The sequence below is a fragment of the Carlito syrichta genome, unplaced genomic scaffold (assembly GCF_000164805.1).
Source record: "Carlito syrichta isolate Samal-C Ts95f unplaced genomic scaffold, Tarsius_syrichta-2.0.1 Scaffold302231, whole genome shotgun sequence".
In the NCBI taxonomy this organism is placed as follows: Eukaryota; Metazoa; Chordata; class Mammalia; order Primates; family Tarsiidae; genus Carlito; species Carlito syrichta.
This window is the reverse complement of record NW_007246327.1, coordinates 826,645-843,306: the sequence shown is the minus strand read 5'-3', so window position 1 is coordinate 843,306 and position 16,662 is coordinate 826,645. Positions and strand designations below refer to the sequence as shown.

Here is a 16,662-nt window from a genome sequence, read left to right as displayed (position 1 = left end):
TACTTCAAATAAAACAGAATATACACCATGAAAACCTTGTAGAGAAAGATCTAGAAATCTGTTTGTACTATTTTTCTATCCAACTTATTTCTGAACCATCATTATAATCAACCACATTCAGGAAATAAATAGCCCCTTTAGCAACTCATTTCCCCTCCTGCCTCAGGCCTTTTTGTACCTGCTGGTATCTTTTCTCGATAACACTTCTCTACTACCTCATTTTCATCTTTCACATCTCAAGTCAAGAGGTAATTCTCCCAGGAAGCTCTCCCTGAAATTCCTAACTAGATCACTCTTCCTATTATTGACTTACATCTCTATAAACCTCTCCTTCAAAAATTGCACATATGTATTAGTCTGTGTAGGTATTTACACAAATAAGTATTGCATGTCTTCTCCACTAAACTGTAAGCTCCATGAGAGCAAGAATCCTGCTGGTTTTTGCTCATCATTGTACACTTAATGCTTGAAATGATGAAGTGATTAAATATTGTTTACCAAGTAGGAACCTAAGCATAAGTGACCTCTCAAATCTAACCTCAGGTTTCATAGCCCTGAGGTTTAAAGTTTTAATTTCCACTAGGTAAATAAGAGAAAGTAAAGTCAATTAGACAAGAAATTAAGAGTAGCAGCTAAACTTGAGAATAAGATATTCATTATCTGCATTTGATAACATGGTATTACTAGAACATAGGTAAGCGATATTAATGTCACTTTTCCTTTCTTTTCCTTTTTCTCTTTCTTATTTCTTAAGCGTGGCAGTAACACCCATCAACACAATTAGGACTTATGAGTAATGGCAAAGACAAAAAATATTTTTTTATAGTCAGGGTCTCACTCTGTCGCCCAGGCTGGAGTGCAGTGGCACCATCATAGTTCACCGCAGCCTTGAACTCAAGCAATCCTTCTGCCAAACCCTCCCAAGTAGCTGGGATTACAGGCGCATGCCACCGATCTGGCTAATTTTTTTAATTTTTGTAGAGACAAGGTATCTACAATGTTACCTAGGCTGGTCTTAAACTCTTGGGCTCAAGCAATCCTCCTACTTCGGCCTCCCAAAGTGCTGGGATTATAGGTGTGAGCCATCGTGTCAGTAACAAGATTTTGAAAGCCCTGATTTAGAATAAACTTTTAAAAACAATTGTTAATTCTGTATTTTTAAAATATTACCACAGCTGTTAAAAGATAAGAAATAAACTTGGAAAGCTGAGGTGGAAGGATCTCTGGAGCCCAGCAGGTGGCCGGAAGCAGCCACTGCACTCCAGTCTGGGCGACAGAGTGAGACTCCAACTCAAAAAAAAAAAAAAAAGATAAGACATCAGAAAGTACAGTATCAAGATTCTCACTGCAAATCAGGCTTTAAAATCAACATACTAATAAAATTCCTGAAATAAAAAGTGTGAAAAGCTATCTTATTTTCTTCCCTATAAATATACATTCCTTCCTTTAGTTTTGAAAACTATAATTACATTTCAGAAAATAGTTGCTAAAACAATGCCACAACTTTGATGTACTTATAACAATTCATGTTCTAAATTTAACAATGTATATCCCACAACATGTAACATTTACCCCAAAATATTGATCACTAAGTCCTTATTTTAAAATAGGAATCAATTCATAATACCGTACTACCTACTTATGAATGTTTACTCATATAGTCAAGATTTGTTCAAGTTCAATAAAATATTTGGATATAAATTGTTTCTGATTTTTTCCCTTCATAAACACATAAAGTTATTTTTCAAGGCTATAAACTCATATATTGTATGGTTTAATGTTTCCTTTTCTGTTCTTGGGAACAACTAGAGTAATATAGGAATTATCTAGTCCTTGAACATTTGGAAAAATTCACCTATAAATCCACCTAGACCTCTTACCCTCATTGGACAGATAATTTTAAACTACTGATTCAGTTTGTAATATATGGTCATTATTCTACTGAGGTTTCCAATCGCAGAGTCAATTTTAAAAATTTATATATTTGTGGCTGGGCTCAGTGGCTCAGCCTGTAATCCCAGCATTTTGGGAGGTCGAGGTAAGTGGACTGCCTGAGCCCACGGGTTTGAGACCAGCCCAGGCAACTTGGTGAGATCTTGTTTCTACAAATAAACTCAAAACATTAGCCGGGAATGGTAGCACGCGCATGCAGTTCCGGCTACTTCGAAGGCTGAAGCAGAAGGATCGCCTGGGCCCAGCAGGTCGACGCTGAGGTGGCCGTGAGTGTGCCACTGCACTCCAGCCTGGGCGATGGGGTGAAACTCCAACTCAAAAAAATTATATATTTGTAGCAAAAATCAGTATTCATTTCATCTGAATATTCACATTTACTGACTGAACTGTAAAGATCTCTATTGTATCAAATGATCATAACTCACTTTAAGTTTCTGTTGTTTATCTCTGCCTTTTTCATTAAAAAAAAAAATCAGGCAGGGTGCTATAGCTAAAGCCTTGCAATCTCAGCACTCTGGGAGGCTGAGGTGAGGGGAATTCCTGAGTCCACGGGTTCCAGAATAGCCTGGGCAATTTGACGAAACTTCATCTCTACAATAAATTAAAAAATTAGCCAGGTGTTGTAGTGCAGCGCCTAGAGTTCCGACTACTTAGAATGCTGAGGCAGAAGAATCGCCTGAGCCCAGCAGGTCGACGCTGGAGTGGCCATGAGCATGCCACTTGCACTCCAGCCTGGGAGACGGAGTGAGACGCCAACCCAAAAATAATAAAAATAAATCAGTCTGGCTGGTTTTACCTATTTTCGTAGTCTTTTTTTTTTTTTTTGAGTTGGAGTCTCACTCTGTCGCCCAGACTGGAGTGCAGTGGCCACTCCCGGGCACCGCGGCCTCGACCTGCTGGGCTCCGGCGATCCTTCTGCCTCAGCCTTCCAAGTAGCTGGAACTACAGGCGTGTGCTACCACGCCTGGCTTATTTTTTGATTTATTGTAGAGATGCGGTCTCGCCAAGTTGCCCAGGCGGGTCTCGAACCCGCGGGCTCAGGCAATCCACTCACCTCAGCCTCCCAAAGGCGCGGGATTACAGGCTGAGCCACCGAGCCCGGCTCGTAGTCTTTGTTTTTTAATCAGCTTTTAATTTTACTCTTTATCCCTATATTTTCTTTTTTCTCTTTCCGTTTTAAAAAATTTTTTTCTAGGCTGGGCGTGGTGGCTCCTGCCTGTAATCCCAACACTTTGGAAGGCCAAAACAGGAAGATTGTTTTGCACAGGAGTTTGAGCCCAGACTGAATAACATAGTGAGATCTTGTTCCTATAAAAAAATTTAAAAATTAGCCAGTTGTGGTTGCACAAGTAAGTCCCAGCTATTTGGAAAGCTGAGGCAGGAGGATCACCTGAGTCCAGGAATTTGAGGCTGTTATGAGCCATGATTGTGTCACTGTACTCTAGCCTGGGCAACAGAGTGAGACCTCAACTCAAAATAAATAAAATTGTTTTCTATTGTATTAACTTTTGCTTTTATCTTTTTTTTGAAAAAAAATTTCTGGATTCAGGCAACATCTTATTCTATACCATAAATCCTCTGCTTTTATTATTTTCTTCTTCCTTTGTGCTGCTGTTCTTTTATTAACTTACTTATTTTTTGAGACAAGAGTTTCACTCTGTCACCCAGGCTGGAGTGCAGTGGCATGGACACAGCCCACCACAGCCTTGACCTCCTGAGCCCAGGCGATCCTCCTGATCCAGCCTCCCTAATAGCTGGGAACATACCACAATGCCTGGCTAATTTTTCTATTTCTTCTAGAGACAGGATCTCATTTTATTGCCCGGGCTGGTCTCAAACTCCTGGCCTCAAGCAGTCCTCTCACCTTGGCCTTCCAAAGTGCTGGGATTACAGGATGAGCCATCACATCTGGCTTACTTTTTCATTTTTAATATATTTAAGTATAAAGTTGTAATTTTCCTTCTAAGGATCACTTTAGCTATATTCTCCCTATCCCTAAGTTGTGGTGTGTAGTGTTTTTGTAGTTCAGTTTCTACTTTGTAAATTTTGCTGGAATTGCCTTATAACCCATGAATTTTATAGAATATTTTTCTTCAATTTATAAATGTATTGGATTAAAAAATATTTTATTGTTGATTTGTAATTTTAAAGCAATGACTATAAAAGAATGTAGTCCATATAATACTGAGTTTGGGGGTTTCTTAGGACTTTTTTGTGGCCTAATAGACAATTTTATAAATGTCCCATGTATTAGAAAAGAATATATATTTATTGGAAAGAGTGCTAGCTCTCTCTAAAAGAAAACTTGCTGGGTGTGGTGGCTCACGCCTGTAATCCCAACAATTTGGGAGGCAGAGTCAAGAGGACTGCCTGAGCCCAGGGATTTGAGACCAGCCAGGACAACTTGGCGAGACCTCATCTCTACAATAAATTTTTAAAAATTAGCTGAGCATGGTGGTGCATTCCTATAGTTCCAGCTACTTGGAAGGTTGAGGCAGACGGATCACCTGGGTTCAGCAGGTTGAGGCTACAGTAGCTGTGACTGTGCCACTGCACTCCAGCCTGGGCGACACAATGAGATTCAAACTCAAAAAAAAATAAAAGAAAAGGAAACTTAATTGTTCTATTTTTTTATCTTTATTTTTCTGAGACAGGGTGTTACTCTGTCACCCATGCTGGAGTGCAATGACAGATCATAGCTCACTATAGTCTCAAACTCCTGGCTCAAGTGATATTCCTTCCCCAGCTTCCCAGGCAGCTGAGACTACAGGTGTGCGCCACCACCAGTGTTGGGATTATAAGTGTGCAAGTGTGGGCTACTATATCTGGCTTAATTGTTCTATTTTTTTTAATTGTTTTATGCTTGCCATATCAATTTCATAGAGAAGTATTTTTTAAAATTCTATCATTATAAATGCAGATTTGCCCATTTTTTTGGTAATTTTGCAGTTTTCTATTTTACTTGGAAGGTAGATTGTTAGTCACTGATCAATAATTGATTATTGTATCAAAGGAATATTTCTAAATATTCCTTTGGCTTAAAATTCCATTTTGTCTAATGTTAATATTACTTTACTATTTTTTATCCATCACTTTGTCAACCTTTCCCTGTCACTTTGCTTTAGGTTTGTCTCCTACAGACATTTGCTAATCTATTCAAAAGTCTCTGCCCTTTAGCAATGGAGTTCAGTAGGCTTATATTTATTGATCACTGTTACATTTTTCTTTTTAAAAATCTTTAAAAGATATTCAATACTGTCAATCCCTTTCTTATAGTATTACGATAGTTATTCAAGGTTTGCTTATGAGTGAGAACATGCGATCCTTGGTTCTTTGTTTCTATGACAGATCACTCAGTGGGAAACTGCCAGAGGAGGGCGGAAGCGGGATTGGCAGTAGTGGGATAACTGTCAGGGGAGGCAGGGGGCATACCTCATCAACAAGGGTACCTGCATAATGAACATTTGTATACCTAACCATGAACTGTACCCCACATATTTAAAATTTTAAAAAATTTTTTTAAGTTATTCAGTACCTTCTCTTCCCTCTGAACAACAAAAAGACTCTAGCATAGCTTTTAAACAAACTCTCTAACACATCCTTCTGAATTTCATACTATTGTTGTTTAGAATTCTAATATTACATTGGTTTTAGACATAAAAATTTAGGTTTCTAAACTCAGTATGTTTCATCGATTTATTTGTTTATCGTAGCTTTTTGCATCCTACACCTTCCTCCATGGTTTAGTTTTCTTTTTATTGATGTATATATCTCTTAGCAGTTCTTTTGGCATGAAAAACTGTGATAAGCTCTTTTATTCTTTGTAGATTTGAAAGTATACTTATTTCCCTTCTCTGGAATGGTAGAGTACAGAATTCTGTATTTTGTTATTATATCTCAGCATTTTGAGGCTACTACTTCCTATTGTCTTGTGTGATTTATTATTGTTGATGAAAATGTCAAAATTTTGGTGGTCATTCTTCTGTAGGTATATTTTTTCTCTGATAGATTTAAGATATTTTTCTTTATTCTTAAAATTATGCGTTTCATTTGTTCTGCTTAGAGAATGACACAACTTTTCAATCAAGAGTTTTTATCTGGCTTCAATCCTAGAAAATTATCCACCATCATTTCTTCAAATATTTCTTCTCCCCTCCATTTCTATATCCTCTCCTCCAGGGCCTTTTTTTTTTTTCAGTTTGGGTCTCACTACATTGCCCAGGCTGGAGTACAGTGTCACCATCATGGCTCACCATAGCCCCAACCTCCTGGGCTCAGGCTATCCATCCCCCTCAGCCTACTGAGTAGCTGGAACTATAGGTGTGCACCACTATGCCCAGCTAATTAAAAAAAATTGTTTTTGTAGAGACAAGATTTCACTATGTTGCTTAGGCTGGTCTTGAACTCCTGGGCTCAAGCGACCCTCCTGCCTTGGCCTTGGCAAAGTGTTGAGATTACAGACATGAGCCATCATACCTGGCCTCCTTCAGGAACTTCTAATAGATGTATAGTAGAGATTCTTAGTCTTAAGTGAGAGCTTCTCTCTCTTAGTTTCTCTTTCATATTTTCTCTCTCTTTATTTTGTACTATGTTATTTCTTGTTTTACCATCTCATTTACTCACTCATTCACTAAATAAACTGTATCTAATATACTGTTCTACCCTGTATATTGAATCTTTTTCCTCCCAAACTTTGTTTTATCTTATATCCACCTGTTCTTAATACACAATTATCAGCTTTTGCTTAAGCATCACACATTATTTTATGGCTATTTGTCAGAGTTTAAAATAAACATGTTTAACATTCTCAAGATTACACTTTTTATTTCAATTTTCTTGGGTATATATTCTCCTGTTTGATGCTTTTTGTCTGTTTAAATTTTGACTATCTCTCTTGACAAGGATTTGCTCTTGAAAGTTATAATTATTTTTATTTAAGAAACCTCATTTTGCATGGGAGGTGTTTTGTTTTGTTTCCATCTACAGATGTATCCCTTCTTGTAAGACAGTTTGGAAGTTGCTCTTAAAGTTCATTTCAGAAGTAGATCTTTCCTTGACAACTTAAGGTTCTTGTCCCATACTATACTTCTGTTCCTTAAAGAATGGTATCCTGCAAGTTTTTAGTTACACAGTTGTCTTTGCTATTTCCTCTACTAACAACAAATCTGCTAATTTTTCTTTTCTTTTAGCTATTTCTGACATACAACATGGATGTGACAATGAGCTAATTTCTAACCATAAACCTGGTTAGTTGTTCGAGTTTTTTTTCCATCTAGCTTCATAAGTAGGGCCATAAGATCCTAGTCCTTGCTTCATAAAGGATGCTACACTGATTGGTCTGTGACCTGTAAAATGCATTCATTGTCTATTCCCCTATAGATTTAGAAATTCTAGCTCCCACTGCCAACTTTTTTTTAGCCCTTAATTCTCTTTGGAACTACAGTTTCAGCTGTGGATCTGTGCTTCATTTTTGTCCATGAAGATTAATCTTGTCTCTGGGCACAATTATGCATTTTTAGGTCCATTTTTTCACTATAATTTATTTATAGTTTGTAATTTCTAAGTACTTATAAATACATAACCTAGGAAGAGAGGACTCAACCTTTAAAAAAAAATTAGGAGTTTTGTGTATTTCAGTAGTTTTAGATCAAGAAAAAGTTGACAAGTTTCCCAGTTTTACATAGGGAAATTTAAAAATATGTATATATGTTATTCTTTACTAAAAAATTAGCATTAAAAAGTAGAAGGTCATATTTAAAGTTTATTAAGGTAAGCTAATCACTAATGTTGAAATAAACAGATAAGTGCATAACTAGAACTGATAAGCTCCCTAAAAACTTACCCATGAAAAATACACTGCAAACCTGGGCAATACAGTGAGATTCTATCTCTTAAAAAACTTTAAAAATTAGCCAAACGTGGTGGCATGTCTGTAGTCCTAGCCACTTGAGAGGCTGAGGCAGGAAGATCATATGATCCCAGTAGATTGAGACTGCTGTAAGTATAATCACACCACTACACTGTCCAGTCTGGGAGCCAGAATGAGACCTTACCTTAAAAAAAAAAAAAATTACACACACACACACACAACATATACACGTGTGCACGCACACACATGAGAAAAAAGAAAAAGTGGAAATATTTTCTGTTTGGCTTTGGATAACAAATTTTTAATTTAAATAAAGTTTCTTTTATTTAAAATAAGTTGATTTCCCTTAAAAATCTCAGCCATAGGGCACCCAAGACATATATTCAAGAACTGTAACTATGACAGTGTCTCTTGGAGTTAGGACATTTTCTAGGCAGAATGACTACAATCATGGCGAAAGGGTGAGAAACTATTTAATACTGTATGTAACAGAAGATTCAGATACTAACCTATAGGGAGGGTATGTTCAACCAACCCACCGCTATATATTATATATTAATCATTACCTTAGTAATCTACTATTACTGATCAGATTCGTATCTCTTAGGAGAATTTAAATACAAAAAGATTAAAAGACACTGTCCTGGGGCTTGTATTTAGCATATTTTCTAAAAACCATAAATACCAGAGATATTTGGATAAAGGAAGAATAATCGATTACAAAGCAAAGATGAAAAAGGAACAGAACAGAACAATGAGGCAGAATAATCTGCATAGACTCTAGCAGTGTCTCAAAGCGTGAAATATGAAGAATTTGTCATCAGAATTTCCTAGGAATATTAGTTAAAATGCATTCCCCATTCAGGTCTACTAAATCCGAACCTGTAAAACTGGGAACACAAACTTCCTCTAAAAAAAAGAAATTCCGCCGGGCTCGGTGGATCAGCCTGTAATCCCGTGCCTTTGGGAGGCTGAGGTGAGTGAATTGCCTGATCCCGGGGGTTCGAGACCCGCCTGGGCAACTTGGCGAGACCTCATCTCTACAATAAATCAAAAAATCAGCCGGGTGTGGTAGCACGCGCCTGTACTTCCAACTACATGGAAGGCTGAGGTGGAAGGATCGCCGGAGCCCAGCAGGTCGAGGCTGCGGTGGCCGGGAGCGGCCACTGCACTCCAGTCTGGGCGACAGAGTGAGACTCCAACTCAAAAAAATAAAAAAAAAAAGAAAGAAAGAAATTTCAAGTTTTGAGACTCCCAGCTAGAGAGACAGATTTATAATCATGTTTCCTCTAACAAATCCAGGGAGAAAGAAGTACTTTATCTGAAATAACATTTAGCTTTACATTCTTGATAGGAACCTGTAATATTATGCAAACTGAGTAAAAACTCACATATTTACATATCTTATGAAATAAATTTATTTTCTCAGTTCAAAATAGAAAGAATATAGCCGGGCTCGGTGGCTCAGCCTGTAATTCCCCGCCTTTTGGGAGGCTGAGGTGAGTGGATTGCCTGAGCCCATGGGTTCGAGACCCGCCTGGGCAGCGAGACCTCATCTCTACAATAAATCAAAAAATCAGCTGGGCGTGGTAGCACATGCCTGTAATTCCAGGTACTCAGAAGGCTGAGGCGGAAGACTCGCCGGAGCCCAGCAGCTCGAGCCTGCGGTGGCCGGGAGCAGCCACTGTACTCCAGTCTGGGCGACCGAGTGAGACTCCAACTCAAAAAAAAAAAAAAAAAATAGAAAGAATATAACAGCTTCTCATTCAAGAAGTCAATAATGAAGATAATTAATAAGCATCATAATTAAGAGTGGCTTGGTAGCCACTGTTTTGCTGAGCTATGGCTTCCATGTTTTCTTAGTTTTGTCCCCCTCCCCTACCTTGGGGAGGTGAATCCTCTCCCCCTCCCATTTACTTTCTGAGTAAACTATATTTTCCAATCTAAAAAAAAAAAAAAAGAGTGGCTAGGTATTGAGAAATTTAAAAATTAAGAACTGCTATTGGTTTTAATATCAGTCACAAATTTCACACATTTTTTTTCAAAAGAAATGTTTCTTATGAGTAAATATTCACCTTTCAAACAACCAATTTCAGAATGAGATAATAGACAATTTTAAGAAGAAAATTTTTAACTTTTAGTTTATAGAAATTGAGGCATTTAAAATATAGTAAATGTTTCACTAAACTGACTTTTTGGTTTATCTGAAGATTATTTTAAAACAATCTAATATATTGCCCTAAATCTCAGTTCCAGATGTTTGATGGACAAAGTTGAATACAAAGGACTTTAAACCGAGACATTCTCTCTAGGGCATCCTAACTCTCCAAATATAGGAGAATGCAAAATAACTATCTTTTTTTGTTGTTTAGTTTTATTTTGTTGGGGTTTTTTTGAGTCAGAGTCTCACTCTGTTGCCCAGGCTGGAGTGCAGTGGCACACTCACGACCACCACAGCCTTAATCTGTTGGGCTCAGGTAATCCTTCCACCTCAGCCTTCCAAGCAGCTGGAACTACAGGCACACGCCACCATGTCCAGATAATTTTTTTTGACTTATTGTAGAGATGAGGTCTCACCAAGTTGCCCAGGCTGGTCTCGAACCCATGGGTTCAGGCAATCCTCTCACCTCAACCTCCCAAAGTGCTGGGATTATAGATGTGAGTCACCACGCCTGGCCCAAAATAACCACTTAAATAAGAAAATCTATTTTAATCTAAGAGATTATTTTTAGGAATACTACTTAGCAAGAATACTAAGGAAATCAACTATCAGTAATGCCAACCTCTCTTTATTGGGACTACAAAATCTTTTTCAGTTGAAGAGGATTTCCTTTGTCATCCAGCAAGGTCCTGGATCTTCTTGTCTAGAATTCAGATATCGCGAGTTCTGGTTACCTACAACATCTATTCTTTAAGTAGTAGCTTACAAGCATCAAAGGCCACCCTCACCTGATGCTTGGCCGGATCTATGCCCTCCAAAATAGTCTTCATGTCCTCCTGCTTGTCCTGTGAAAGGAAAAAGAAGAACTCACGGATCTTATTCCAAAAATGAAAATCACATTTGGCCATGAAGACCTAGTGACTGGTGTTTCAGATGCTGGACTTTGTTAACTCAGGATCTTCAACTAAAAAGATTCTCATCTGTAGAGACCATAATCTTATGAGCAGAGTATACATTTTCTAATATGTATGATAATATGGTTTTCTACCAATGAAACTTCAATATAAACCTTAACATATACAGAAACAATTCTGAATTATTTAAATTCATGCCTTTATCTCAAAATAAAACTAAAGCCACAAAAAAAGAGCAACCTTTAAAAAAATCTAACCAAGGAAAATAATGAGATCAAGAGATGTGGTAATATTGGAAGTTGCAGGGAAGGAAAATACTATAAAATAATTAAATAGTTATACAGCTTTTCTCCATTGTAAATATACTTAGTGCTCACACTTTTCAACAAAAACAAGAACCTTCAAAGAACTTGAGGGATGGAATATTTGTATTTTTTCTAGATATAGACTCTTAACAAAGAGAAACTACCTGAAGGTGATATAGGAATACAATTGAGGAAATACCAAAAAGCTTTTCAGTACCTGACGGAAGTCAAGTGAGTCTCCAAAAAAAGAGATGTGGCCTAGAGAAGGCTTCGTTCTAAGTCACTCCAAATTTTCTACCTAAGTGATATGCTTACCCTAAAGGGTGCATGCTCCTGTAATATAGATTCAGCAAGAAATATCCTGAGACAATTATATGATTTGAGGAAGTTAACTGTTACAGTTCACTTCCTATCCCTGCCATCCCTCCCCATATTATTTTCTACAAATAGCAAGCCCTAATCAAATATGAATAATAAGCACAAAGAATCTGGCACAGAACCTATGAAGAAGTTCATATAAACACAGAAACAGAATAAAATTATAGTCAAATATACTTTCAAATAAAGATAACATGTACTCCTTAAATAAATAGCTGAACAAAGTGGCATAACAACAGGAGGAGACCCAAAAGTGAATGGGAAGAAAAGAAACTAAATAGATGTTGAGCATCCCTAATCTAAAAATCTGAAATCATAAATGTTCCAAAATCTGAAACTTTTTGAATACCAACATGATGCTCAAAGGAAATGTTCATGGAAGTATGTTAGGGATGCTCAATGGGCATGTTTTCTGCAAATATTCCAAAATCTGAAAATAATTTTAAAATTTAAAACACTTCTGGTCCCAAGTTTTGCAGATAAGGAATACTCCATTTGTGATAATGAAACCATGAAAATCACATTAGAAATAGAGACAAGTACACTAAAAAAAATAGTGACCTGGATGACAGGCTTAAGAAACAGTGAAAAGGAAAATGACAAAGAAAAGAAGGGTATTAGACATAAAGGTAATACAAACACAAATACAATAAGGGAAGGTCAACATATGAATAGTAAATATCCCAGAGGAAGACCAGAGAATAGGAAAAGAAGTATTCAAAGATATAACAGAAGGAAACTTCCTTTAAAAAAAAAAAAAAGACAATTACAATCTAAAATCTTCAGATAGAAAGTATTTACTGTTTTCCAAAAAAAGAATAATCAACACAAGAAACATCCTAGTGAAATCACACATGAAAGAATCTTACAATAATCCAAGTAGATATGGGAATCATATTCAGTACCTGAAGACAGTAGTATAGAGAGTTTAAAATTTTAAGGAGAAGAAACATGTGATTCAATAATTCCATCTATGGCTACATTCATTTATAAATACAACATAAAGTATTCTCCAAATAGCAAACATCTGTGAACTCCTTTTTGAGTGGGAGAATAAATTAAAAACAAAATACCAGTACCAACCACTCAAAAGATGAGCCAAGTTGAGGAACTTAGAAATTAAGAAGCTATATAATGCAAAAAACTAGTAAGGTAATAAATGAATTCACTTAAATATAATGTGAATATATATCTTTAAACAATTGTGAGAAGGCCATAAAACAGTATATAAATGCTATAACCAGGAGAATGTTAAAATAACTCATGAAAATACTATGATGAAGGATATTACTCTGCTGTCTTTCAGAATGGAGTAAATAGTGACTGAATGTTTGATTTTTTAAAATCTATTTAATTTTTAAGAAAGTTAACAAAAAATTTGCATTTGTAAATGATATGTCAACATATTCCCCAAAAGTAACTTTATTCCTGTGTTTTCTATAGTTCCCCAAAGTTTGGGAGCAATTAAATAGAGTTACTTGTAACACAGCAAGAAGATTTTTTAGGTAATGCTAACAAGTAGAACTATGATCAGAGATTAGAAAATTAAACCATTTCAAAAAAAAAGAAGGAAGAAAGAAAGGAAAGAGAGAAAGAAGAAATCTATTCATATTTGTGAGAATGTGGGAGCAACAGGAGGTCTCAATTATAAACAATGGTTCAGCTTTTTTAACAGTTTGGCAATAGTTATCAATTTTTTGAAGTGGACTCCCTGATAACCAACAATTTCACTTCTAGGAATTTATCGCTATAGATATACTCACAAAAGTAGCAAAGATATATAAATATGCTTAATAATATTTACTACAGCACTATTTGTAATATTTTAAAACTTACAATATTTTTAAAATTTTTAATATTTGTAATATTTTAAAATAAGTCAGATGTATATAAGTAAATAAGTGGTTAATAAGTCGTATTAACCTGTATTAATACACTTCTGTATTAAAAGCCCAGAACACTGGGTACCTGTGAAAAAGAATGAGAAACCTATTGGAACATATACATATATGTATATATAACATATACACACATACTATATATATGTGTGTTTGGGTATATAGAGATGTCTAGAGAGATAAAACATACTGCTTAAATTTGTTAAAAATCTTATAAAAGAAGGGTCTGACCTACATTTTGTATTTTAAAGTATTTAATATAGATAATAACCTGATATTAACATATTTTTCTTTCTCTTATGGAAAGTCTGTATCAAATCTCATTTAAAAGGAGACAGGCACAGTAGCTCATGCTCATAATCCCAGCACTTTGCGAGGCCAAGGTGGGAAGATCACTTGAGGGCAGGAATTCAAGACCAGCCTGGGTAACACAGTGAGACTTCTGTCTCTACAAAAAATAAATTAAAAAAATTAGCCAGGTACAGTGGCACATACCTGTAATCCCAGCTACTCAAGAGTCTGAGGCAGGAGGATCGCTTAAACCCAGATGGTTGAAGCAGCAGTGAGCTATGACCACTGTACTCTAGCCTGCTTGAAAGAGTGAGATCCCCAACTCAAAATAAGTAAATAAAATTATTTTCTATTGTATTAACTTTTGCTTTTATCTTTTTTCCAGATTCAGGCAACACTTCATTATATACTATAAGTCCATGCTTTTATCTTTATAGCAATAAAACGATTGGGCATGGAAGCCAGAAAAACAAGTATATCAAAGTAGGTTAAAATTTAAAAACTAGCAAGAGAAAAAATAAAGCAAAGTTGTGTTTTATAATCCAAATTATCCTGTGGAACAGTTAACTATATAAGTTCTCCAATTTAAACTTAAAAATTAGTATTAAAGGGGTGCTGGAGGACTGTGAGAAAAGAAGTCAATTTATAAGTGCTGTGGCTGAAGTAAGTTATAGGAATGAACAAGTGTGAAATATTAAAACTCTGTTTCTGGTCTAACAATCAATAATAGGAAAAAATAGCCTGGAGTAACACAGGACACCAGAGCAATGGCTCAGAGGCTAGGGAAGTTGGTCAACTATAGTTTTTAAATGATGTTTATTGATTATTTCTGGTAAAGCAGTTCAATAATAATTTTATAAAGACACTGATAATATGAAAAATTCTATTCTGAGAAACAAGATTAAGTTGTTTCCAAAGGCTTTTTAAAAAATGTTTCTTTTAGATTCTATGCACTACAGAAAACACATTAGGCCAGGCACCAGTGGCTCATGCCTGTAATCTCAGCACTTTGGAAGGCAAACGCGAGAATACTGCCTGAGCCCAGGAGTTTGAGACCAGTCTGGGCAACTTGGCGTGAACTCATCTCTATAAAAAAAAAAAAAGCCAAGTATGGTGGCACACATCTGTGGTTCCAGCTACTTGGAAGGCTGAGGTGGAAGGATTGCCTGAGTCCCGCAGGTTGAGGCTGCAGTGGCCATGTGCATGCCACTGCACTCCAGTTTTGGTGACAGAGTGAAAGTCTGACTCAAAAAATAATAATAAAATAAAATAATAACACATTAATATTATTAAAGTTTTAATTAAAATTTTCTTACAATGGGTCTACACTAAATTATACCTGAAATCACAGCAAATACTGAAAATGAACCTGGGCCTAATAAACAAAGATGCTATGCAGAGAAAGAACACATAAAGGACATACCTCTATTTCAACAGAAGACTATATCACTATTTCAATATAAGATCATTCCCATTATAGTAGGAACAAGAGATACATCATATAGCAGGAAGACATAGATTTGGTCATTTGCTCAAGGCTCTGTGCTTACAGAGTAAGCTCTATGTTTTTAGTGTAGTTAAAATGATTCTGCATGTTAATTCAAAAACTTTGGAATTAATAGGCAAAAGAAACCATCTTAAATTTTTTTAATTTTGAAATTTAAATTTTAAACATTTTTAAAACCTAAATAATTTTAAAATTAAAAAAAATAAAAGTTTCAAACAACTATTTCAAAAATGAAATTAGAACATGTATACATTTTGATGATTTCCCTGAAAATGCTCAAGTATACCATTAGTTTTGAAATTTTTTTTAATCTCCCCCCAGTTTTGAATTTTTAAAAGCCACAAATGAGACCATTTCTAGATTTTCTTTAAAACTAAGTTATAGGCTGGGCTCAGTGGCTCAACCTGTAATCCCAGCACTTTGGGAAGCCGAAGTGAGTGGATTGTCTGAGCCTGCAGGTTCGAGACCCACCAGGGCAACTTGGCGAGACCTCATCTCTACAATAAATCAAAATAGTCAGGCATGATAGCGCATGCCTGTAGTTCCGGCTACTTGGAAGGTTGAGTTGGAAGGATCACCTAACATGCATTAGAATGAAAAGTCCTAAAACTTCTCAGATTCATCTCAGAAAATGATATAAGAAAATCAGTCTGTTGTATTAAAATATCTTTAAACCATAATTACTATCTTAATTGATACTAGAGCTGAGTATTTTAAAGAATAGGAAACAGCAGCTGTTAATATCCTTTATAAAAAGAAAAATATTATCTCAAAAACCTTGAAATGATGGCAAAAGTTAAGCTGTATAATTTAACAAAGCACGGAAGCTGGTCTAGATTGTATTCCACAGATTGACTTGTATGTCCTTATTTAAAATTGAGAGTAAAAATAGCTTCCAAAAAACAAAGGTTCTCAATCAGCCCACAAAGGAAACCTTTTAAAGAATTAGCACACCTACAAACACATCAAGAACACACCTAAGGGATGTCAGGAATGAAATATATTTCCACTGCATGCAGTGATAGCAGAGAGTCTTCCATCTGCAAACCACTAGAGGAAGTTACTATAGACCAAAACAGATATTAGTAAGATAGCAGCAAAGAAAAAAGGATGAGTAAGATGTTAACTGCCTTGTAAGATAAAATTCATAAGAATTATCAGTCACATTCATGTTTTCTCAGGACTCAAAGACTAATCTGCCTTAGTCTCTGATGCTTCCTGTTTTTTATTAAGACTTCATCTTTCCTCTGGCCTACAGTAAAGCCTGAAATTATAAAAGTTATTAATAGGATTTTTTTTGTGCTGTCACAAATTTTACACCCAAATATTCACAGGTTTTAAATGTCAAAATTAGTATACTTTTCACATTTTCTTTTTCTTTTTTTT

The 16,662-nt window shown here is 35.8% G+C and overlaps 1 protein-coding gene across 7 annotated transcripts in view; it reads right to left on the bottom strand.

Annotated features, from left to right (window-relative positions):
* Nucleotides 1–16,662, bottom strand: part of LOC103258466 (ankyrin repeat and KH domain-containing protein 1) — a 125,880-nt gene that overhangs the window by 46,790 nt on the left and 62,428 nt on the right. For 3 of the 7 annotated variants that reach the window (XM_008056132.1, XM_008056134.1, XM_008056133.1), the window contains one exon: nt 10,593–10,828. The exons of 3 other annotated variants lie outside the window; for them this stretch is intronic. In XM_008056132.1, coding sequence (XP_008054323.1) covers nt 10,727–10,828 — 102 coding nt within the window. In that variant the 3' untranslated portion in view covers nt 10,593–10,726. Of the gene's footprint in view, nt 1–10,592; nt 10,829–16,662 lie in introns of those variants that run through there. One more of the 7 variants, XM_008056130.2, reaches the window with a different exon arrangement.